At 49.8% G+C, this 25176-nt stretch overlaps 1 protein-coding gene across 7 annotated transcripts in view; it reads right to left on the bottom strand.

Moving 5' to 3' along the window:
- Positions 1-25176, bottom strand: part of HIP1 (huntingtin interacting protein 1) — a 153141-nt gene that overhangs the window by 5899 nt on the left and 122066 nt on the right. For 6 of the 7 annotated variants that reach the window (XM_012742198.3, XM_012742199.3, XM_075995372.1 and 3 more), the window contains 22 exons: positions 23594-23734; positions 21117-21174; positions 17807-17882; positions 17564-17704; positions 17194-17291; positions 16773-16845; positions 15853-16036; positions 15289-15377; positions 14825-14941; positions 13732-13833; positions 13355-13498; positions 12749-12884; positions 10045-10131; positions 9754-9861; positions 9535-9671; positions 7289-7399; positions 6400-6458; positions 5894-5987; positions 3940-4040; positions 3563-3668; positions 2333-2456; positions 1608-1669 (listed from right to left, as the gene is read on the bottom strand). In XM_012742198.3, the coding sequence (XP_012597652.2) occupies positions 1608-1669; positions 2333-2456; positions 3563-3668; positions 3940-4040; positions 5894-5987; positions 6400-6458; positions 7289-7399; positions 9535-9671; positions 9754-9861; positions 10045-10131; positions 12749-12884; positions 13355-13498; positions 13732-13833; positions 14825-14941; positions 15289-15377; positions 15853-16036; positions 16773-16845; positions 17194-17291; positions 17564-17704; positions 17807-17882; positions 21117-21174; positions 23594-23734 (2348 nt within the window). Of the gene's footprint in view, positions 1-1607; positions 1670-2332; positions 2457-3452; positions 3669-3939; positions 4041-5893; positions 5988-6399; positions 6459-7288; positions 7400-9534; positions 9672-9753; positions 9862-10044; positions 10132-12748; positions 12885-13354; positions 13499-13731; positions 13834-14824; positions 14942-15288; positions 15378-15852; positions 16037-16772; positions 16846-17193; positions 17292-17563; positions 17705-17806; positions 17883-21116; positions 21175-23593; positions 23735-25176 lie in introns of those variants that run through there. The other variant, XR_001148275.2, reaches the window with a different exon arrangement.

Below are 25176 nucleotides of genomic sequence, written 5' to 3'. Positions count from 1 at the left end.
AATATCTACAGAACGATGGAGACTAAGCGCAGTGACCCCTCTACCCCAGCTCCACTACCTACCCTCTGTCAGCCAGACCAGTCTCAGCAATGTTCCCTGATGTTCTCCTCACTACCCGCCCCTGCTGTGGGATCGTTTTAGACAAATGCCAGAACACATTACAGCTAAGGTGCCTTTTTCTTTTTTTTTTTTTCGAGACAGAGTCTCAACTCTGTTGCCCGGGCTAGAGTGCCATGTTAGCCTAGCTCACAGCAACCTCAAACTCCTGGGCTCAAGCAATCCTCCTGCCTCAGCCTCCCAAGTAGCTGGGACTACAAGCATGTGCCACCATGCTCAGCTAATTTTTTTTATATATTTTTAGTTGGCCAATTAATTTCTATTTTTTTTTTTTTTTAGTAGTAGAGACGGAGTCTCACTCTTGCTCAGGCTGGTTTCGAACTTCTGATCTTGAGCAATCGCTTGCCTTAGCCTCCCAGAGTGCTAGGATTATAGGCGTAGCCACCGTGCCTGGCCCACCTAAGTTGCTTTTGCAGGAGACAGATAAGGATGGTTCAGACTAGGGTAGAGAGGAGGAGAGAAGTGGGAGGATTAAGGCTTTGTTTTGGAGATTTAGAGTTGATGGGACTTGCTGATGGTTTGGACACGGAGGGTAAGGGAAAGAGAGGGTGCAAGGATGACTCCTAGGCCTGGGTCTTCACATCCAGGTGGGTGGCAGGGGTGCCAAGAGAAGAGGGACAGAGTGTGGTGAGCGGGATGCCAAGAGGCTGCTTCAGACATATTACGCTGTGAGACTTATTGGGCATCAAGTGGAGATATCAAGCAGGCAGGATATGTATGGGGCTCGAGGAGAAGGTCTAGGCTGGGGAGAGGAAGGTGGTATTACCAGCACATAGATGGTACTTAAGGTCATGAGGGACTGGATGAAACCACTACACGAGACAGCCCTTCCAGTCTTCAGTCTTGAGACACAAGCTTGGCCACTCACCCCTGCCTAAAGATGCTCAGTGACCCACCTGTAGAAATTTGATGACTCTAATCTGGACTTTACCCCAAGACTGATGACCAAGAAGTCTAGAACAAGGATGGCAGAGGTTTCTCAGGATCTCCCTAATTCCTATTTTGCAAGGCACAACTTTCCTGAGCAACAGGGAGAAATGGCATTGCCTTTGATGAGTTAACAGGGAATTGATTGCTTTAAAAAAAAAAAAAAACCTAAAAGTTATACATAAATAATTCATACCAGAAGTTTAAAAAAAGTTTGCCTTTGAACTTGCCAGAAAAATACTAAAAAAATTTAAAAATTGTCTATAGTAAGACCATTAAGTAATAGTCTGTGGACTTCTAGGAGATCCCTGACAACATTTAGAGGACTCTAGTCCAAGATTAGTGGGCAAGAGTTAAGACTTTGATCTTCACTAATCACCTCTCTCCACCTCCTATCTACTGTTTTTCCAACATCATTTACAATGAATCTTGGGCGAGTAGGTACAGCTGCGTGACCTTCCCTCAAGTCTTTCCCTCTCTCTCTGGCTTCTTGCCATAGGAATAATATTTGGGGCCAATGTCCACGCAATAGAGACTGCCTAGACTCAGGGCTGGGCTCTCACCTGGGAATCCATCTCTTGGCGTTTGATCTGGGTCAGTGTCATGCTCGAGAAGTCCATGTTGTCTGCAAGGATGGAAATGAGAAAACCTTGTCAAATACGACCCCTGGCAGACAGGTGCCCGAGAGAGGCGGCCCGTGCCAGCGCTCTGCTGAAATGCCTGGCTTGCCCATTGAGGGATGAAGGGGAAGAAAGGATGAAGTGGTTCTGGTGTAAAGAGGTGTAAAGAGAACCAGCCTCCCCAGGTTCAACCAGGCTTCTCGAGTCATTTATCTAAATCAGAGGTTCTCAAACTTTTTAAACACGGGGCCAGTTCACTGTCCCTTAGACCGTTGGAGAGAGCGGCACACACTCCACACATGCGCACTGTGGGCCCGGGACGAGTCGGCTGCTAAGCAGGACAGGCAGCAGCGGCAAAAACATCAGGCAGGCTGGATAAATGTCCTCGGCGGGCCATATCTGGCCCGTGGGCCGTAGTTTGAGGATCCCTGCTCTAAATCCAGAGAAACGGCTAAATAGAGAATCTACTTAAGGGCCTGCCACTGTAGTGACATAAACAGTATGCCTGTGTGGTGTCCCACCTTGTGAGAAAATACGTATGGAGGTAAAAAGAGGAAAAATAAGAAAGAATTTCGAAACAGAACTGTGGGACATTGGGATCATGGGTAAGAAGGCAGAGAATGGGCAGAACAGAGTGGGCAAGAATAGCATTCCTTCTGGAAGGCTACCTGTCTCCTCAATCTGTGATTTGCCAGAAATGGTTGAGGCCACGACCCCGGCAGTGGCCTGGTTCACTCCCCGAGAGGCCTGCTGCAGCTGAGCTAGGTTGGGGCTGTCCTTATCGGCTTTTACCTGCCGGAACAAAGCAGATTTAGGTTTCCACACACCTAGAGCTGTGAGTACTATATTGAGAAGAGTTGGTCTTATGGGTCTTGACAAATATGTGTGATCCACAATAGTTATATATCATTAACTTCTCAAAAAATTACTGCCTACAGAGTCAGCTCCTAGTATAACTGTAATATAAAAAAATTATTCCTGGGTTATTTACATGGTAACTCCAAACTGTAGCTTTATCACGTATTAGGATAGAGTGTTCCAGTTGTGGAAAGCAATTTGGGACAACAAGAAATAAGAACAAATAGACAACATTCACTTGGTACTGTCAAACTCTCAAAAGAAGTTTGGTTATAAGCCCTGCACGGGAATTAGTTGGGGCAGTGATTCAAATTAGGAGACTAATAATGAGAAATCGTAGAATTTCGGCACCAAGCCAAATGACTTGTTTATTGTGCCAACATATTCCGTTTTTTTTTTTTTTTTTTTTTTTTTTTGAGGCAGAGTCTCACTTTGCTGCCCAGCCTAGAGTGAGTGCCATGGTGTCAGCCTAGCTCACAGTAACCTCAAACTCCTGGGCTCAAGCGATCCTGCTGCCTCAGCCTCCCGAGTAGCTGGGACTACAGGCATGCGCCACCATGCCCGGCTAATTTTTTTTTTCTATATATATTAGTTGGCCAATTAATTTCTTTGTATTTATAGTAGAGATGGGGTCTCGCTCTTGCTCAGGCTGGTTCCGAACTCCTGAGCTTGAGCAATCCACCTGCCTCGGCCTCCCAGAGTGCTAGGATTACAGGCGTGAGCCACCACGCCCGGCCCAACTATTCCTTATTTGAGAATTCCTTGAATGCCAGGATTGCTAATCAGAGGTTGGCACGTCTGGGGCCCTCCAAGGCCACTTGTAACAGAAATGAGAAGAGCCACGGGGATGCATGTGGCGAGGTAGGTAGAGGGGCTCCTCGCTGACAGATGAAAGGCTTCTAGAGGAGAGTGGCGTGGGATCCAACCCACCTGGACCCTGGATAAATCGCCTGTTCTTGGGGCCAGTTCCATTGACCAAGGGCTCTCTAACCTGGCCAAGGACTCTCTCACCAGGCCTCACAGTCCAACTCAGGTAATACCTTGGATGCAGCCACGAGCTGGGCTGTGCTAGCAGCAATTTCATGTGAACACACCATTAGCTCCTCAAATTTCCCTTTGCCTTGGACCACCAGATCAGCTGCATCCCTGGTAGGAAAGGACAAGAGGGACCAGGTCACAGGCAGGTAAGCTGCAGCCCTCACGACCCCACATCCAGACACCCCCATCGCCCTGCTGGACAGGGAGGGGCCTCCTTACTCTGCAGCACCTGGGAGACCCAGGCTCCCTGGCGAATTATTTGCTTTCTTATCAATAGTTCGTTTCTAGGGGATAGATTTTTTGCCCTAAGCTATTGTTTAGGGTGGATCAATGGAATGAGCGGGTGGGAAGAGGAACCCTGGGAGCAACAGACACTTACACCATGATGGTGGCTCCCCAGCCCACAGCTTTGGAGGCTGAGATGAGTCCTTCCGTCCATCGAGAGTTCTTGGCGTAAAACTCTTTAGGGGACGCTGTACCCTAGGGAAGTAAAAAAAATCATAATAGCTACCTTCTATTGAGCACCTACTATGTGACAAGTGCTTTTATACATATTATTCCATATCATCTTCACAGTAACTCTCAGAGGTAAGCATTATTTTAATTCCCATTTTACAAATAAGAAAACTAAAGTTCAGAGAGGCAAAAATGCTTTTCCCAAGGCTATGCAGTACCATATGGAAATCCTGGGCTTTTCTGACTCTAAAACCTATATGTAGCATTTCTGTTATAGCATAATGCTTCTATATTGCATATATAACAATATATATGTGTGTTCATATATGAATAAGTTATAATTTGAGGGGAGTCTAGCTGTTTTCCATGATTTGTCAGAAGAGGAGAATATGTAGTGAATAATTTTTAAAAATTATTTATTTTTTGGTCAGGTGCAGTGGCTCATGCCTGTAATCCTAGCACTCTGGGAGGCTGAGGCTGGAGGATCATTTGAGGTTCAAGACCAGCCTGAGGAAGAGTAAGTCCCTGTCTCTACTAAAAATAGAAAAAATTAGTGGCGTGGTGACGTGCACCTGTAGTTCCAGCTACTCGGGAGGCTAAGGCAGGAGAATCTCTTGAGCCCAGGAGTTTGAGGTTGCTGTATGCTAGGCTGACACCACAGCACTCTAGCCCAGGCAACAGAGTGAAACTCTGTCTCAAAAAAAAAAAATTATTGATTGACTGATTGATTGCAGAGACAGCATCTTGCTATGTTGCCTGGCTGGTCTCAAACTCCTGACCTCAAGCAATCCTCCCACCTGGGCCTCCCAAAGTGCTGGAATTATAGGCGTGAGTCATCATGCTGAGTCTCAAAAAATTATTTCTACTTGGATTTAAAAAATGTTTTTATGCTTTGGAAGTATCGGATAGCCTGAGACTCTGCAAATACTCAGTCCATCTATTTTAGAGACAGAAAACATCACTCCTTGGTCTAATAAAAACACCACCAAAGCAGACAAGGCAGCTTTCTTTATAGCATTGTTTTTTTGTTTTTTTTTTTTTTTTTGAGACAGAGTCTTGCTTTGTTGCCCAGGCTAGAGTGAGTGCCATGGCGTCAGCCTAGCTCATAGCAACCTCAAACTCCTGGCTCAAGCAATCCTCCTGCCTCAGCCTCCCGAGTAGCTGGGACTACAGGCATTCGCCACCATGCCCGGCTAATTTTTTGTATATATATTAGTTGGCCAATTAATTTCTTTCTATTTTTATAGTAGAGACGGGGTCTCGCTCTTGCTCAGGCTGGTTTCGAACTCCTGACCTCGAGCAATCCGCCCGCCTCGGCCTCCCAGAGAGCTAGGATTACAGGCGTGAGCCACCGCGCCCGGCCTTTATAGCATTGTTTTCAGGTTCATAACTCCCTTCCTTTGGACTTAGGCTTCCAAAGCTGCAGCTGCATTACAGGGATGTGAGGGAAAAATATGACAATAATGCCACCAAAGGCGTGAGAACACGAAGTGATCTGTCCATAAGAGGCTGACTGCAGAGTCTGTGAATTACAGCGAGTTGACCTGGCTGTTGAAAACAGACATGGCAGAGCCCCCTGTGAAAAGTCAGGATCATGTCTGCTCTTGGGGTCTGTCCAGTTTCTAGAAGTCCTCACAGCCTCCCCAGAGGGCCCCAACTTGCAATGTAAGTGGCTTCCACGGCAAGTTCCAATGACTTGGGAGCTGGCTCTGGGAGCTATGGCTGACCACCCCTGGGGAGCTGCCAGGGCCCTGGCTTCTCTACATGGCACCTGCCGACGTCCACGGGAGTGGTAGCTACACCCTCACATGGACACGCAGACAAGATGGCAGCATCACTAGAGTTCAGGGAAGTGGGAATCTGTCACCCACACTCACCCTGCCGCTCTCTACAATCTCTCTCTGGAGGTCCTTGGAGGCCACGATCAGCACCTGAATAGCTTGCATGAGGCCGGTACAGGAACCAAGGATTCTGTAAAAAAAAAACCAAAAAACAGTCAGGGACACACAGAGACCAACAATGAAGACGACAGTTCTCTTTTTCACTCCCAGTCACAGGCAAGCGTGGAATGGGAAAGAGAGGCAGGGACAGGGCCGAGCTTGCTAGAATGCTCTGGGGTAAAGCCCCAAAGGAGCAGCAGGGAGTGAGAAGATGTGATTGTGGATTTTCTCTGTAAGGAACAGTCAAGTCAGGATTCCTGGGATTTCTTTTCCGCTATATTGCAACAGCAAATTGCTGTCATCATTATGATTGTCCTTAACAGTTACATAGACTCGGCCCTTCCTGTGGCTGCTAATGTTCTGCTAATTAATTTTCTAACAGGTGATCCCACACAATGACAATGGCTCCTGCTCCCCTAGGTGCTAAGTGCTGCTTGACTGACCTTTCGTTCACCTCCAATTTGACTCCTGTGTCTCCTGCCCGAGATTTGCTGAGCATTTCCTGTGAAAAAGAAGCACGGTTTCTAAATACGTTGCGAGTACTGAGAATCTGCTGACGTCCCGCCACACTTTGAGTCCGACATCCTGCAGTAGCGGGGAAACCCGAATCTAGAAGTCCCCATCCACGTCCTCGCGAGAGAGTCAGGAAAAGAATCAGACTCAAGGTGACTGAGGTGGGACACAGCCACAGCTGGCTGGCTCCATAGTCTGTTCCCTGTCTTGACGTTCTGGCAGCCAGGCCGATACACACAGAGCCACAGCTCCGTGTCAAAGGGGCAGTGACCACAGGTCCTATGGCAGGTGCTCACACCACGGGGCAGGTGGCTTGCATCTTCCACCAAAGGAGCCACAGGTGACCTTCTCTGTGGTGCCCACCCAGCTTTTAATGAGAGAATTACCACTGATTAGGGAGTGGCACTGATTAACTGAGTGCCTGGCGTGGAGATAAACGTGCACGATCCCATCTAACTCTTACAACAGCCCTCTGGGGTAGGGGTGACCATCACTCCCAAAACACAGAAACAGAATCTGAATCTTGGCGAGGTGGATGAAACTTAACCGAGTTACACGGCTCATACGTGATCATTCTGGAACATGAACCCAGGATGGTCTGACACCAAAGTACCTGATCCCTGAAGAAGCTGCCCACCCTCCTTCCAGAGGGGCGTCTCATTTTCTACCCCTCAGAGAAGCCCGTGGGTTTGGGTTTTGGTTCCCTTTGTAGGGGCCTCTGCAGCCACAATGACTGACTGAAGTACGTCTAATGGGCAACATTGCCAAAGGGCGGCCGCCACAGCGTGGCTTCGGGAGATCCTGTGGAAGCCACCATACCTCTATTCTGGCGGTGGCAGTTTCAATGGCAGCTGAAGTGGCCGCCAGCTCCTTGTCTACCAGGTCTCCCAGCTCCTCCTGTTTGATGTCCAGGCCCCTGGGCAGGAGCTCCTGTGAAGAGCATCACAAAGGCTGAAGTGAGCCCTGGGCCTCCTCTCTCTCCTCCCCTGGCAGACCCGTGACCCTTAAAAGATGGCAGAGGTAGGAGGGCACCCCCAACCCCCGCCTCACCCCACCAAACACTTTCTGCAAGCCACAGAAAGGGGGTGTCTTTCACAGACCTCATTGGGTCCTCGTGAACTCCAGAACCTCACCCCCCTCCTCACTCAGAACCCAGCCCCTATTTGCACAGTGTAAATTATATTTGCTAATGTGGGAGGTATCTTTAAAACTTTCCCAAATACAGATGAAATCTCCCAGCCAGTCTAACCCTGATTTAACTTGGCTTCCACAGTACACATAGGAGGCAGTCACCATTCCTGTTGGAACGAGGTGCTGACGGACAGCAAAGCCCATGGGTCTGAAAAACGTCGTGTGTTTTAGTTTGATTTTTGTTATTAAACAAAAGATATGATCAGATCTCTGTTTTAGGAAGATACCAAAGGCTGGGAAACTAATCAGAAGCTGTTCTAAGAGTCTAAATGAGAGCAGAAAAGGATCTGAATTCTAGCCCCGGCTTTTCCTTTCCCTTTATACCACACGTTTTAGGAATTAATTAAATGCTACCTTATTCTGTACTTTTTTTTTTTGGAGACTGGGTCTCACTCAGTTGCCCAGGCTAGAGTATAGTGTGAAATCATAGCTCTCTGCAGCCTCGAACCCCTGGGCTCATGTGATCCTTCTGCCTCAGCTTCCCAAGTAGCCGGGACTACAGGCAAGCACCACCATGCCCGGCTAATTTTTTTTTTTTTGTAAAGATAGGTCTCTGTTGCCTAGACTAGTCTTGAACTTTTGGCCTCAAGCAATCCTCCTGTCTCAGCCTCCCAAAGTGCTGGGGATTAAAGGCATGAGCCACTGTACCCAGCCCTTGCACTGTACTCTTAAAATAGATCTTTATGACGGTTCTTATCACATTGTATAGAAATGGTTGATTTTCTTATTTTTCTTTTTATTTTTTTTCTTTTTTTTTTTTTTTTGAGACAGAGTCTCACTTTGTTGCCCAGGCTAGAGTGAGTGCCATGGCGTCAGCCTAGCTCACAGCAACCTCAAACTCCTGGGCTCAAGCGATCCTCCTGCCTCAGCCTCCCCAAGTAGCTGGGACTACAGGCATATGCCACCATGCCCGGCTCATTTTTTCTATATATATTAGTTGGCCAATTAATTTCTTTGTATTTATAATAGAGACGGGGTCTCGCTCTTGCTCAGGCTGGTTTCGAACTCCTGACCTCGAGCAATCCGCCCACCTCAGCCTCCCAGAGAGCTAGGATTACAGGCGTGAGCCACCGCACCCGGCTTCTTATTTTTCTTCCCTATAGAGTCTTTGTCTCATTTGTCCCCATATAGCTACACCTAACCCAATTTCTGCTTTATGGGACACATTCACTACAACTTTATCAAATGAAAAAATACACAATTATATACATTTTAGGTGCTACCTGCCCAACCAGACAACAATCCTTGGGGACAGGGAAATTGCTTACACTTCTTTGATATTGCCTGGCATGGTGATGATGACATAGATTGCCATCATCACATAGATTGATATACATGACTGGCATAGATTGTCAGTTAACAGTGAATTAAATATAGCTGGGTAGTCAGTCAGGGGTCAGATTTTCCAGCTCTAACTCTCTCTTTCTAGACTCAAGCTGTGGCCAGGCACAGTGGTTCATGCCTATAATCCCAGCACTTTGGGAGGCCAAGATGGGAGGATCACTTGAGGCCAGGAGTTTGAGACCAGCTTGGGCAACATAATGAGACCACATTTCTACAAACAATTAAAACTAGGCATGAAGGCGCGCACCTGTAGTCCCCGCTACTCAGGAGGCGGAGGCAGGAGGATTGCTTGGGCCCAGGAGTTCGAGGCTGCAGCGAGCTGTGATCGCTGCACTCCAGCCTGGGCAACAGAGTAAGACTCTGTCTCTAAAAAATTAAAAATATATATATAAAATAAAATAAATAGAATCAAATTGTAAGTACAGAAGGAACTGACTTAGAGCATCACTGATTCCCTGGCAGTGCACCAGCACTCACACCCAAGAACTCACACCCAAGTATTATTATTTCAACAATAATACTGAAAGTACCTCGCCAATGGCCTTGATCTTGCTAAGGCAGTTCCTCATGGCTGTGCAGTCAGCATTCTCAGTGGTTCCCTCTTCCTCCAGGGCGGCCAGGTAGATGAGGGTCTCTCTGCCGTACTGCTTACAGGCCGCTGTCAGAGCTGGAGATGCAAGGTGACGGAGACTTTTAAAAGCCCTCCGCTCCCAGCTTCTATGAATGGCCCCTCACGCCCTGGTACTCACAGTCGGCAGGCTCCGGCGGGCTTCTAAGGCTGGTGGTGCTACCGTGAGCAATGGTGTCACTGGTCAAATGGGCAAGCAGGATTATTGAATGGAGAAGCCCACCGATATCTGCCAGGAGCGTAAAAAGGAAAGTTTCTCAGGATTAAGGATGTCACTCTCATACCCCTTTCTCTCCTGGCTGTACGAGTTATACACACTCCTTTCCTGGTGCACAGGAACCTGTCAGTATTCACACAGTCAAGTGCTTCCGAACCCCACCTGGCAAGAGAGCCTATCCTGTGCCCTTCATACCTTCCGGGCAGGCCAGATACTGGCTCCAGCTTTTTTCCAGTTGATCAATGCAGCTGGAAACAGACTTGACCGTGGAGAGAAGGTGATCTGTGAAAGAGAAGATGGCAAATTCAGAGCAGATTCTCCTAGCTCGCTTCACCCTTGTTAGTTAAGCCACCAGATGGAGGAGCTTGCTGAGTGAGTGGCCCTAGCCCTACAGGAGTTGCCCTGAGATAAGAGAAGGGAGATTGTTGGCTATGCTGGTACTGATGTGATGTGTGTGATTCTCTTACGGGAGAATCTGAGCCTATCTGGTCCCTTACCCAAGGATCGGGGCAACTGCATTGCTGGCCTTTCTCAATACTGCCCTGCATATGAAATCTGGGCTTCCAGGCGGGCACAGTGGCTCCTGCCTGTAATCCTAGCACTCAGGGAGGCCAAGGAGGGTGGATCATTTGAGCTCAGGAGTTCGAGACCAGCCTGAGCAAGAGCGAGACTCTGTCTCTACTAAAAAGATAGAAAGAAATTAGCTGGACAACTAAAAATATATATAGAAAAAATTAGCTGGGTATGATGGTGCATGCCTGTAGTCCCAGGTACTCGGGAGGCTGAGGCAGAAGGATTGCTTGAGCCCAGAAGTTTGAGGTTGCTGTGAGCTAGGCTGATGCCATGGCACTGTAGCCGGGGCAACAGAGTGAGACTGTCTCAAAAAAAAAAAAAAAGAAAGAATCTGGGCTTTCCCGTGAAGCCTCTCAATGTCCTTTGACTCTCACTGCTCTTGAGCCCAGACCCTTGGCTGTCTTAGGCTGGTCTACGCTCATGCTCTGCATGCAACAGTCATGCCCACTGCCCTGCGTCCACAGGGCCGTGCAGAATGTGTAGCACACAGTTAAAAGTGTGGGCTCTCAAGTCCCACTGCCCCAGTGTGGCTCTGTGCTCTGCCATTCCCGGCTGTGTGACCTCAGGCAGCCTGTGCCTGCTTCCTCATCTGCAAACGGAAACAGCAGGACCCCTCTGCGGTGTGGCTGGGAGGACCGGCCGGGCCCAGGCATGTGATGTGCTTGGGCGAGTGCCCTTAGTGAAGCACATAGGAAGCACTCAGTAAACGCCAGCTGTTCCTATTATTTTCACCCCCACCTTTCCTTCTCTTCACTGGTTCCTAACTGTCTTCTTTCAAAACCCAGCTTATAACATAACGTCTCTTCTCAGAATCTGCCCACGGGTGCCCCAGTTCCTGGCATTCCCTCAGTAAATGAGGTACCCAGTGTGCTCTTTCATTTGTAACTGCTGCGTGGCTTCGCAGACGGGTTCCCTGCTGAATAAGCTATAATAGTCCTTGCTGAATACTTCATCAAATCGGGACCTTTCGATTTGATGATAAAAATCGAGTGTCAGCTGTTTCCTGCCTTCTGCTTCGTCTTTCAGTGGGACCTCTCGTTACCGTGCCAATGTGGGCCCTTGGCTTGAAAGTGAGCTGTGATGAGATCTGCTCATGGTCACGTCGCAGCTTCACAAGCCCCTGTGCCTGAGCGCCCCCTCTACTGTGCACAAAGCCCTCCCCTTTCCTCGGGACTCGCCTACATGCACAGTGGGTGGTGGGCCCTTCCTGCCTGTGGTCATGCTGGGTGTTGTGTTTTTATTTTTGTTTTTATTTTTATTTTTATTTTTTTTTTTGAGACAGAGTCTTGCTTTGTTGCCCAGGCTAGAGTGAGTGCCATGGCGTCAGCCTAGCTCACAGCAACCTCAAACTCCTGGGCTCGAGTGATCCTTCTGCCTCAGCCTCCCGGGTAGCTGGGACTACAGGCATGCGCCACCATGCCCGGCTAATTTTTTTTTTTTTATATATATATCAGTTGGCCAATTAATTTCTTTCTATTTATAGTAGAGACGGGGTCTCGCTCTTGCTCAGGCTGGTTTTGAACTCCTGACCTTGAGCAATCCGCCCACCTCGGCCTCCCAAGAGCTAGGATTACAGGCGTGAGCCACAGCGCCCGGCCTATTTTTGTTTTTAGACACAGGGTCTTGCTCCGTTGCTCAGGCTGGAGTGCAGTGGCACAATCATAGCTCACTGTAACCTCAAATTCCTAGGCTCAAGCCCAGCGATCCTCCAACCTCAGCCTCCTGAGTAGCTGGAACTACCAGAGTGTGCCACCACTCCTGGCTAACTTTTTAAAAAATGTTTTATAGGGATGGGGTCTCACTATGTTGCCCAGGCTGGTCTCGAACTCCTGGCCTCAAGCAAACCTCCATTTGGCCTCCCAAAGTGCTGGATTATAGGTATAAGTCACTGCACCCAGCTCATGCTGGGATTTTCACTGGGTTTGCCAGTCCAAGTTTTCTAATACTTCCCTGCCTAGACTTGAAGTTCATGAGCAACTACGTCTTGATTCAGACCACAGTTTCCCCATAGAGGACACAGAACTGTCTGTGTCTCCTTCTACTTGCTGTCACAGTTGTTTCAGGGCTCTGCTCCCAGGAGATGTCTCATCAGTGTGACCCACTGACGAAGGCAGTGGTTATCACACCTGGGGGCTTTAGAAAATGCTACTGCTCAGGCCCTCTGCTGCAGACAGTCGATCTACACTGGGGCCTGGGCACCCCAGGTGATTCCGACATGCGGCTGGGCTGAGGACCCCTAGCTCAGTTTCACATGGGATTCAACACCAACAGGTAGCCTCAGGCTTTAAGGACCTGGCACCTGCAAGCTGGGCAACTAGAGGAGTACCTGCAGAGCCAGCGCAGCTGATGAGCGTGGGTTCTTCGAGCTGGCTCAGGGCCTCTTGTATCACCTGCTCCGCAGACTTCCTCGACTCCACCAGAAGCATTCTGCGTTGGTCTTTCTTGAGCTGGCACATGGATTCCTAGAAAACGGTCCGGGGTGGTGAGAGTCTGCCTCAGACGTCAAAATGAGCCTGAGCAGCATCCACCTGTGACCTGGCTTGGTTCTGCACCAACTCGCTGTACTTCTCCTTCCTGGCATCTCAGCTCAAGGCGTTGCTAATGAGGTCCAAGCCAGTTAGCTTGACACAGAAAAATGCTTTTTACTCTGTCCACAGGTGTGTGCTACCGCCGGCTCCAGGGAAGGGCCACTGCAACCCATTCTCACTCCTGGGAAGCTTCCCTTCTCGTAGGAAACCAAGAGTGCTTTGCTTCCCTCTGCTGGCTCTGGGCGATGCAGGGCGTGCCGGCAGTAGGAGCCAGGCCTCCAGCGTGCCTTGGCCATTGGGTCACGGCGCCCTCCCTGCTCCCCGCCCGCCTCCGTGCACACGCTGCAGCCCACCAGTGTGAGTTCACAGGTGGCCAGCCTGCTCGGCCTCCCTCCGTCACTTGCCTGCGAGCTGGCCAGTTTGAGTTGGGCACATTCCAGCTGCTCCTGAAGGGTGGACAATTCTTTTTCTCGAGAAGCCGCGGAACTCATGAGGCTGGCCCGCTCCTTCTCGAGGTCGGTGATCTGGGCCACCCATTTTGCTTCTGACTGCAACAGTGACCAGGTGGGAAGAGGAAGATGCTGGATGAATTAAACTGTCCCCTTCCCAGAGGCTCAACCCACCACCTGGCCACAAGGAACAGGAGGTGGTGTCTCTTTAACCTGTTACTCTCATTCCCCCCGGGGACACCGCATGCAGCTGGGGCCGGCATGGTGCGTGCAGGATGCTGGGTGACAACAATACCGAAGCCAACGGGAAGGCAAGAAAAGGAGCTGCTCACCTGCGCGGAAGTTTCCAGGCTGTTCTGGAGGACCTGCAGCTCTAGTTTGCTGGTGGTAAGTTCTTCCTTCAAGCTCTCTAGAACTTCCAGCTGTTCTTGAGTCTGAAAGAGGAGAAAACAGGAGGACTGTCATCTGGGTGGTGGTTACAAGGGATATACAAATGTAAAAATTGCCCAAGCTATCAATGAGGGATTTGTGAACCCTACGGTATGTTAAATTATGTCCCAACAAAAAGTTTCTGGGGTTGAAGGACAGTAGGGAAGAGGTGAAAGCCCACAGTGTACTTCTGGCTAAGTAGAATGTCAAGGGAGGAATTTTAGAGACATTTCCCAAACGTCATACGTGAGCCCATAATCCAACAGCCAAACTGGATCTTTCTTTCGGGAACGCAACAACGGGTATCTTGTGGAGCTACAGCATCTCAACATCTTGAGATGATTCCTTTTCTCTGATTTCTTTCCTAAGTGGTGTTTTTCAAAGAGCAGGTTGGGAACCATTAGTAAGAATTTGCAGCTAGTATTTTAAATGATGGATTAAACAGAACAGAAAACTATCCAAATAAATTCATGTGGTAAGGACAAGTATTGCTCGGTGAAACTTTCATTTCCATGAGATAGATGTATTTTTTTTTAATGTGGGGTCACAGAAAAATGTGAAAGGCACCCCCTACACCCGAGGCACCCAGTTTTCTCCATCTCACATCTCCTACTGGGCCTCTTGGCTTCTGACTCCTCTGTTGGCCCCACCTCAATGCAATGGTGTCCTCCCACCTGCAAGTCTCTGTGAATGCTCGCCTTTCTCTGCTGTCGCTGTTTTCCCTTTGTCACACTGTCCTGGAGCCTTGCCCTCGGGCAGCCTTTGCAGATTAGCCCCATTCAGCTTGGGTCCTTCCATTGCTTTGTGCCCCTAACCTCTGTGTGTGTGTTGGTGACCGTGTCCTACTGTTCTGTGTGGTCCCCTGTGATACCCTCCCAGCTGTGTGGTACCAACCAACCCACAGAACTGCCCACGGAGCAGCAGACCACAAAGTCCCCGTCTGCCACCCGTTCGACAGACACCCCTTTTGTTTCCAGGGTAACGTCTTCTGTTCACCTTCCGCTGGCCCTGGTCACTGATGCGCTCCAAGGTGTCCTCCAGTTCTTTCTTCTCTCGCTCCAAATCTACCTGGGCTTGTCTGGCCACAGACATCTGTTTGGTCACCTCTGCATTCTGGAAAGGAAGAACACTGTCTTGAACTGGCTGATCTCAGGCTTTAAAGGACCTCTCTCCCTTCTAGGACAAACAATTGCATGCAGAGTGCCAGTGGCCTAGAGTCGGACACAGGAATCGCTTTCCTGTCCAGGGGGAAGCGAGGATAAAGCTGTAACCTTCAGATACTCGACTCTCGGGTATTTATAAAATAATAAAGATGGTGGGCCTGGTACAAGACACAGGAGGCTGGAGAGCTTGAGAAGCTGTGGTTCCCAGGGCATGGTGGCAACCCCCTAGAAATGTGGGGCCTGAGCGGTTCTCTCCTAGAGGCTCGGGGTCCGCAGGATGGGGGCCGAGGGTGCTACCTTCCGCAGCAGGTCGGCGTGGTTCTGCACCAGCTCGCTGTACTTCTCCTTCAGCTTGCTGTACCGCTGCTCGTTGGCTTGCGCCTTCCCTGCATCGTCAAGCACCAGGGTGAGAAGGGTCTGCCCAGGGGCAGCCCCTGCCCTCCTTCCCGTTAGCCAGGGTCCCCAGACATCCTCTGTTCCTTCCACAAACGCATATACCCTCTTCTCCCTCAAAAATCCTACTGAAATAAACTTCTCTGGGAAGTTGTCTTTAAAAAAAGAATTCATCGCATTAAGACCTCACCAGGGATTCATGCCTCCTCCACATTTACATACATGGCATTAATTTTATCAGGACGTTGGGCTTTCATGTCAATTTTTTTCTTAGGCTCTCCGGCTGGTGTTCCTCTCCTTGGGGTACGCACCCCTGTGCTCAGCGGTGCCTCCCATGGGCTGTACCTTCTGTACTCGAACCCACCCTTCAGGCTGAGGACGGGAGGTGGCATTCCTGACAGCACTTCTGCCACTCAGCTCCACCTCTGATTGCGATCTAGCTAGACGCGACCCCGGGTGGCCTCTCACTCTCTATCTCAGTCAGGCTCCGCTGCGCCTTCTCGGTGTCCTCCCACTGCCGCCGGAGCTCGTCCAGCTCTGCTCGGAGGAACTCGCAGTCGTCAGCCGCCTGCTGCCGCAGGTGCCGCTGCTCCGCCAGCTCAGCCTCCAGCTCGCTGATGCGGCCCTTCAGCTGCAGCACGGCCCGCTGGCCCTGCGGGGGGACTCAGGTCATGAGGCCAGTGGCCCACTGCCACGGGGCAGGGTGCTGGGCAGGAGAAGTGGGTCCTGCTGGCTTCCTGCACCAGCCGAGTAAATATCCAGTCCCCTGATGGGCCAAGTCCCGAGATCTTGGGACAGTGGGGCCATAGGTCATTATCAGCCAACCACCACCAATAGGGGATGCTGGCCAGGGAATCCTGGTCCCAGTAAGAGTGGCCAAGGATGTCAGAGGACAAGCTGGAAGGAGGAAGGTGAGGACGCCATCGCTGTCCCTTAGAGTAAAGTCACCTGACCAGCCACAGCTCTGAGGGACAGTCATCGATACAGCACCAGACACCACACACAGCCACCAGAGCTACAAACCCAACTCTTCTTATTGCCCCCTGAGAAGGACCTGTCTTGTCACCATAGCCTCCTAGACAGGTGGTGACCAAGGCCATCTCTGGGCATGGAGGGGACACTGCACCTGGCCCAAATGCAGCTTTTTTTTTTTTTTTTTATTTTTTCTTTTTTACAGTTTTCCCAGAAGCAGAGATCAAATGCAGCTCTTGAGGCACACACAATGGCCATGTGTCACAATGGGGCCATGGGAAGAACAGGTTCTTTGGAGTTTGTCATTTCTGCTAATTAACGTGGCCTCAGGATGTGGTCCAACAAGTATCTACGTGACGAAAATTTAACATCAAAACCTGCCAGGTTTTGGCGACAGATCAGACCCCGTTGCGTACCTCTGTCTTTATGTTGTCCAGCTGTGCCTTCAGCGCACTGATCTCTCTGTACAGCTGCTCAATTAAGTGGTCCCTGGGGGAGGAGAACAAGTTTGCTTCCACCGTGCTTCCGCCTCTCTCCTTGCAATGTGAGCTGGGAGCTCGGGGAGCAAGTCAAAAGCTTGTATTTATTTGGGGACAATTCCCTGAAACTCTATAAATGATGTTACTGTAAGTGTTACCCACTGCTAATCTAACACCCACAGGCCCACAGTTACTGATTTTCTTCTGGAATTAAAAGGGCCAAGACATGAGGATCAAGACATCCCTTATCCAGGAAGCCCCAAGTATCATTAAAGCCCCTCCCTGGTCTGGTGTCGCCAGGCTGATCACGGCTTAACTTAGCTCCTGCACCGTCTGCCGGAACCCAGCTGGGACTCACTTCTCATCCCTGTTGACACCGTTCTGACTGTTGAAATTGAAGGGGTCACTGCTGAACGAGCTGCCAAAGATGTCATCAAACTTGTTGTCAAATAAATTCTGCGGTGACCAAAGGGAGTGAGAACACGTTAAGAGAGCCAGAGAATTCCACTCGTGGAATCAAACCAGAGGCACGTCAGAAGGTCCCCTTTCTTAATCTGGGTCAGACTCACTTACGACCGAACCATGGAGCAGGGTGCTCAGTCTAGGTTAGTGACTGGTTAAGAGAAGGCTGAACCTGGTTAGAGCCACTTAGCCTTGGCAAGGGCCTCGCCCAGGCCCCTCCCCCTCCCCGCACTTATGGGCAACAGGAAGGGCCATGTGGTCCCCACCTTCTGGGAGGGGTCCATGTCCATAAGGTCATCCTTCTCCAAGACCGGCTCGCTGTCAGGGGACGAGGCTTCCACCGGGATCACCACCACAGGGCTGATGTGTTCCGACAGGGCTGAGGCTCGTAGGAAGTTGGGTGGGTTCTGAAGAGGAGAGAAACATCCTCAAGCGGTGCCAGGCCCTGCCAGCCTCCAAGAGAGCACCCGGGACTCCGCAGTGCCCAGGGCGTGGCCGGGCACACTCACCTCGGGCAGCTGAGGGATCTGAATGAGCCGCTTGAAGTACTGGAGGTTGCTGGAGCGGTAGAACAGATCTTTCAACCTAGGGGTGGAGAATGGCCTGAGGGCTGCTGGGTGTCTTCAGCAGCCCCGCTGCTGGGTGTCTTCAGCAGCCCCACGTAGGGGACAGAGCAGACACCCAGCCTCCCTGCCCCCTACTCAGCCCAAAGGCACAGGCCGTCAAGGAGATGAACTCCATGGCAGTAGGAGTCAATTATGATGCTACAGAGAAGGTCATTCGTAGCCAGTCCTCAGTTGTCTGCTGGTGAGGAAGGACCAGTTCCTGCCATGAATACTTTGGAAGAGCGGATAACCCAAAAACTACCTTCTTCATCACTGTGGAATGTGTCTTGTTCTCTTGCAGACTTACCTTCCTAGGAATGTTGGGCTTAGAGTAACATTAAAATAAATTACTTTCTCTGAGCATAAACCATCTAACCACAGGAAAGGGAAGGGAACTTAATTACTAAGGTAGATCTTTATGAATGACCTCCCCTTCTTTTTGAGCTACTCGTTACTTCCTCAACCAGACTGTAAGTTCCTAGAAAGTAGAGCCCTGTTGAACTAAGTTTATCATACTACCAGACAAAAAACAATCTGTGCCCTAATCTCGGATGAATATGGGCATGAAGAAACCAACTTGTTTTTTTCCTCATTCCCAAATCTCTATTTGTTGTTGTTGGCTTTTTTTTTTTTAGAAACAGTCTCGTTCTGTTGCCCAGGCTGGAGTACAGTGATGCAATCATAGCTCACTGCAGCCTCAAGCTCCTGGGCTCAGGCGATCCTCCTGCTTTAGCCTCCCAAGTAGCTGGGACTATAGGCGTATGCCACCACATCTGGCTAATTTTTTTTTATTTCGGTCTCACCATATTGCCCAGGGTAGTCTTGAATTCCTGGCCTCAAGTGATCCTCCTGCCTTAGCCTCCAGAAGTGCTAGGGTTACAGACATGAGCCACCACCCCTGGGTCTATTTTGAATCTAAACACTGAAGACCAAAAAACCTGAGAGCATCCAGATTCTGAGATGAAAGAGGATCATGGACCTCAGCACCTTCTACGGGCAGCACAGATTTTTCTCTGGCCCAGCCCAAAAGACTAACCCCCCAGGGTCTCGTCACAGCCTGTCAGACTGTTCCTGTGACGTCATCACTGCTTTCCCTGAGTTCAAGGGCAGTGAGGCCTTGGAGAGAGGCCGTGTCTGTGTGGAAGAGAAAGCGAGGCGGCTCCTCCAGGAGGTGTTTTCATAAGCCAGAGAAAAATGAAAGGAAATCAAATCACCTGACCACACGTCCCGTCTTTCTGGGCCGGAGCCAACAGTAATAGCCTGACTGCTTTCACAAGCTACCAGAATTTAACATTCCAGGAAATCAGCCCCGGGGCCTGTCTCCTAGGATTTAGTAAGTCATTTATCATAGAACGTGCACTAGGCTTATGGAAGGGAACAGGGAAAACCGGAGGGTTAGCTCAACGCAACCCTGCACTTGCCCTGTGATTGCTCCCGGGCAACCAGCGAGAGAAGCCTCAAGTTGGGATTTAGGGGCTGCAGTCAACGATGAGGAAACTGATAAGAAAAACAAGAGCGTCAAAAGACAGAGAGATAAACCAGGATACCATTCTCAGCTCCTTTGGTCCTGCCCCTTCCTGGACATGCTTTCTTAAAGGATGGGCTTTACGTCTCATCTACTCGTCACTTTGTCTCTCCAAATGCACCAGAATAATCTATTCCCCAGTCAGACAAGCTCTTCCTCGCCTAGACTAGATCGCTGGCTAATGAGCTCATTAATTAATTCAAATATTTATTGAGCACCATGTGTTTTATGAACTGCTATTTGTCAGGTGCTAGGGATAGAGTAATGGTCAAAAAGGGCAAATAGAAAAAACAGCTGTGCCAGGAACTATGACAGAAACACAAAGGGTGCTGTGGCAGAGACTTTTTTTTTTTGAGACAGAGTCTCACTTTCTTGCCCAAGCTAGAGTGAGTGCTGTGGCGTCAGCCTTGCTCACAGCAACCTCAAACTCCTGGGCTCAGGCGATCCTTCTGGCTCAGCCTCCCAAGTAGCTGGGACTACAGGCATGCACCACCATGCCCAGCTAATTTTTTGTATATATATTTTTAGTTGGTCAATTAATTTCTTTCTATTTTTGGTAGAGACGGGGTCTCACTCAGGCTGGTTTTGAACTCCTGACCTCGAGAAATCCGCCTGCCTCAGCTTCCTAGATTATGGGCGTGAGCCACCGCACCCAGCCTGTGGCACCCCACTTTGGGGTGGGGTTGGGCTAGAGGAAGAGGAGTGGGGAAGGTGACCCAACTTACATAAGGGGGTCAAAGACTGCCCTTCTGATGAGGTGACAAAACATGACCCAGAGCTGGCCAGGTTGGGAGAAAAGCACCCCAAGAAGAGGCAACAGCAAGCACAGAGGCCCTGATGTTTCAGGAATGGAAAGAAGACCCCAAGTGGCACCGTGAGCAACATAGACAAGGTCAGAAGTGGCAGTCAGGGGCCTGGCCAAGAGCTTAGATTTTATTCTACATGTAACCAGGAATCATTACAAGGTTTATGTTCTTACAGGGTGTTCTATCCGTTGGATGAGGACCATATTGTAGGGAGCAGAGTGGAAGCCCAGGAGGCCAGTCAATATTGAAGGATTCTGGCAGGCAGCTACCTGGCAGGTATGGGAGAAGATGGAAATGTGGAAGGAGCAAGATGTATTTATTGTAGGGTATCACCTGAACCTGCTAATGGATCAGACATGGGGGATGAGGAAAATGGCAAGTTCCAGATCTCTGGCCTAAATGGATGGCGGCAGTATTTACTGAGATAGAAAGGATTAGGGAGAGAAAGGTTTTTCGGAAAAACCTGGAGTTCAGTTTGAGATTTAAGTCTGGTGTGTAAATGTCAAATCAGGCATGTGAGACTGGAATCCAGAAGTTTCAGCTACAAATATATAGTTAAGAATTGTCAGCACGTAAACGCTACAAGATCAGAACTTAGGGAAAGGAAAAACAGAAAAAGATGAAGTCTTATGTACAAAGCAGGTGATTGATGAATGGATGAAATCTGTTTCTTCTGTAAGCTTCCATGTGATTTATCAGAGATCCAATAGCTCCCCCAGCCAGTGGGAGGTTTGCTGCTGTCTGAGCTACTTTCTGTCACTTTGTCACCTTAATGCTCATATCCTCACCCCTCCAGAACGTTAAAGCAGGTGCTCCTGCACAGCTGCACTGATTTTATATCACTCTCTGACCCACCTTCCTCTCTGTCACTCAAGCTACTTACTTTGTGAACTGCTCCATGAAGCGGTCCCGGTGGCCTTGCAAGGTGTCAGCTGGGAGGCCTGCAGGAAATTGGAAAGAGTGTGAGCGGGGAGGAGGACCAGAGGGCAGGCAAGCCACAGCAGGGCTCTGGAAGGAGGGGACCAGCCATCTCAGGGCATGAGGCCAGCCCTGCCAGGGGCCACTCCTGGCCTAAAGTGGCCCTGAGGACTGGTTCCCAGTAGAGCCCAGCAGGACTGGCAGGGGTGCGGGGACGACCATCCTCAAATCCTTCCACTGCAGTTTGCTCCTGGGCACAGAGGAAGTTGTGTCCCTGACCACAGAAGCAGTGGTGAGCTGACCACAGGGCAGGCCCGGGAGGGGGCGGTTCTCTCCCAGGTGCTCTATGCTCAGCACCGCTGTGTGTTCTGGGCTGAGGCTCAGGACTGATGTTAGTCTGGGACAGATCCACACGGCCCGCCTGAGAGGATGCCTGTCATAATAAAAAGGACACAGGCCCGAGACTCAGGGGACCTAGATCCAGTCCTGGCTTGGTCACTAGCCAACTCTATAGCACTGCACAGCAGTGGCCTCTTAAGGAAAGTCTCCTCCCATGCAGGGCCCGTTCTCTGAGGTCCCTTCACCTCCCAGATTGTGTGAGTCTGTATTGCAGCTATAGATCACAGCTTAGCAATCCTTTGAGTTTTGCTTTCTTATTTAGATTTAAATTCTAGTTAATTTTAAATGGGTGATACATGCATTTGGTATAAGCAGGGAGCACATGTATGACGCATGACCATTCCAAATGGCAACAGTGGACAGTGGAGGGATGTGGCACTTTACCTCCTTGGTCTTTCTCCCGAGGACCCGTAGCCCCAGTCAAATCAAGAAAAAAACATTGGAAAAAAACAAATTGAGGGATATTCTGCCAAAAAACCTGAGCAGTACTCAAAACTGTCAAGGTCATCAAAAACAAGGCAAGTCTGAGAAATGGTCATAGCCAAGGGAAGCCCAAGGAGACACGACAACTAAATGTCCTATGGTGTCCTGGATGAGACTAGGGACAGAAAAGGATATTAGGTAAAAACAGCAGAAATCCTAATGAAGTATGGACTTTAGTTGATAACAAGGTATCAATGCTGGTTCATTAGTTGTGACAAACCTATCACACTAATACATTAACAGTAGAGGAAGCTGGGTATAGGGTACATGGGAACTCTCTGTACTCTCTTTGTAACTTTTCCTGTAACTCTAAAACAAAAGTCTATTTTTAGTAAAGTATATACTGTACAGAGTGCCTCTCCTACCCCTTCCTGTGCCACAGCTCCCCTGTGCGGGGGCAATCTGTGTGGGTCTTGTGAGCTGGCCAGCCTTTAACGAAGGCCCGTACACCCAAATACTTATTAATAATTGCCTGCCTCTTCACTTCCAACTTCATAAGAAGACAGTGGTGATGTTCTACTGGGCAATTATGTTCTGCAGCATCTTGGAAACAATATAAGTTCATCTCTGTTCAGTGTTTCTAAGCAGCCACCTCCCTTCTCTTGGGGCTCAGTCCTCTCTCTGCTCCCTTCTGGCATACCTACTTGCTCCAAAGCCTTTCTAATCCTTGAACAGCAAATTCCCATCTCCCTTCCACAAAACCATCTGGATTAATCAGTGATGCTACTTTCTTGTCCTGTTTAAATAACCAGGTGTATTACTTGCCAATGGCCACAGTTATAAAGTATCCCTTGTCCTATACTTCTAAACGTATAAGACATCCTTGTCCCCTCTGTGGTGCAAAACCTTGCTAGTATCCATTCATGTCTTGATTTTTCTTGGTTTGTCGTCATCCACATACCCTGCATGGTGGCCGCCTTGGAGTGTGGCCCAGGGATCATTCACATCAGATTTATCTGGGGATTCGCAGATAAACCCTACTAGACCCACTAATTTAAAGAACTGGGGCTCAGACACATCATTTTAAACAAGAAGCGCACAAAAGAATAAGAACTTCTGCAAGGCTGGTAGATTCTAAAATATTTTCTGCTAAGGGCACCCTGGGATCTGCAGTCAGGTAAGAAACAGCCCTCCATGGACTTGAGACGCTGTGTTATATTTTATATTTCTCTGCAAAGTTCCATTTGTGCAGAGATTGTGTTGATGAACGGTTTGGAAATCACTGCCTTAGCTCCTCTGGGTCTAGGCCAGGTGTGCTGTTATTTGTGCAGTTCCTAAAATACTTGACATGCTTGATGAATGGTGATGTGCTCCAGCTAGAGGCAGACAGAGAGGACCAGCCTGGGACACAACTACCGCCAGCCATGGGTTTTACTGGGCACACCAAAGCGTGGGCCCTGCTCTTCTATTCTCACAATGGCCAGAGAGCTCCAGGGTCTTTTGGAACAGAAGCGGAGACCCAAGGCCACCAAGAGGCGCTGCATTTCTCCAGGGGTATCCTCGGGCTGGGACCCTCCTTCTGGCCCAAATCTCATGGAAGACCCGGGCCGGCGTACTCACAGGAGTGGAGTTTGAAGAGAAGCTTGACAGTGTAGTCGTAGAGGTGGCTGCAGTCCAATATGACCTGGATCAGTGGGGCCAGGCGGCACTGCCCAGCTGTCGTCACCGACACAGAGCGCGACATGTCCAAGGAGTTGAACACTAGAAAATAAAAGGGGCAGAAAGGTGGTGGAGCCAGGAAATTATAGGTGACCTCTTCAGAGGGGCAGAAGCAGGGGTTGGACATACACCAAGGCCCTGTTCTGTGCGTGCATTATCTCATCTACCAGATGGATGAGAAAATGGACAAAGCTCCTGTCTTTGAGGAGCTTTCTTGTCCCTGCTCCCAGTCTGATCAGAAAGACAGAACACATCATCTTTTAGAGTTTTCGATTTAATGGGGAGATGGGTTATTGATTAAGGAGAGCCCTCTGTTTTATGGGGAATCAGAATTTCTGGATTGAAAGGGGCTGCAGAGATAGCCAATCCAGCCCTCCCTGTCACCCCTGACCTTTAGGAACACCAAGACTGGTGGTGGCCGCAGCTAACCTGTGGGGAAAGTATCAAACATTGATCAGAAGATGAAGAAGGGACCACGTAGCTGTGGCTTCCTAGTGGCTTGCTACAGGGGTTCTGGGATGCCAGGAGGGAGATGGACAATTGCAGAGCCTACGAGGGCCACAGTAAGGGGCCAGAGAACAGGAGGCACCGTCAGGACCAAAGGCCGATCGAGGTCCTTTGGGAACCCGGTGTACAGAAGTAGAAGTACTGCCCTCCACCTCCCAAGTTCCAGAGAGGAAGCTGCTCCCTCCCAAGCCAACTGGAGGCCAGGCTGTGGACCCTGATCTCACACCACTGGCCAGGGCTGATTTTCCTTCTTGCATGGGCTGCCCACTGCCTCTGGGAGACTCCACATGTGACAGGCAACCGAAATGACTCTCCCCGTAGTCCCTCTGTGAGCGGAACTGTCCCGCAGAGAAGCCTGGAGCTGCACGTGCTCTGCCTCCCCTGACTGTACTGATGGTAACTGGGCTAGTCTGGCGGCTGCAAAAAATCCCAAACTGTTCTAATTAAAAGGCGGCTTTTCTTCTTGACACAAATTAAAAGCAGCTGTCACTGCAAGGCAGCCGTCCCCAAGTCCACAGGCTTCCTCAGGCTCCACTCTGGCGAGAAACCACAGGCGACTCCGTCTCCCTGCCTGCCTGACTCCCGCCCGGTGGCCCCCAGCAGTGTGGCCGTGGACAAGCAGCCCAACCTCTCTGTGCCATCAGACGCTCTTCGGTGAAGCACGGACGGCTGTAACAGCACACACCTGGTAAGGGTCTCGTAATACTTAACGGGAATGTCGTGGGAAGTGCACAGATTTGTGCAGCAGATCTCAACCTTGGCTTTGAAAAACTATTATCTGCCTGCAACTCCCCACCACCATCTGTTTTACTAGGTCTGGGGCATCAGTAGGGTTCAAAAGCCACACACCTCAGGTGATTCTAATATGCAGCCAGGGTTGAAAACTATTTCCTAGCTCAGCAGTTGGCAAACTTTAGCATGTATAAGAATCACCCAGCTCTGACTCAAGGGGGGCGGGGAGGCTAGGGCAATATATG

This window comes from Microcebus murinus, chromosome 19 (assembly GCF_040939455.1).
Source record: "Microcebus murinus isolate Inina chromosome 19, M.murinus_Inina_mat1.0, whole genome shotgun sequence".
Lineage (NCBI taxonomy): Eukaryota > Metazoa > Chordata > Mammalia > Primates > Cheirogaleidae > Microcebus > Microcebus murinus.
This window is presented reverse-complemented; position numbering and strand designations above follow the sequence as displayed.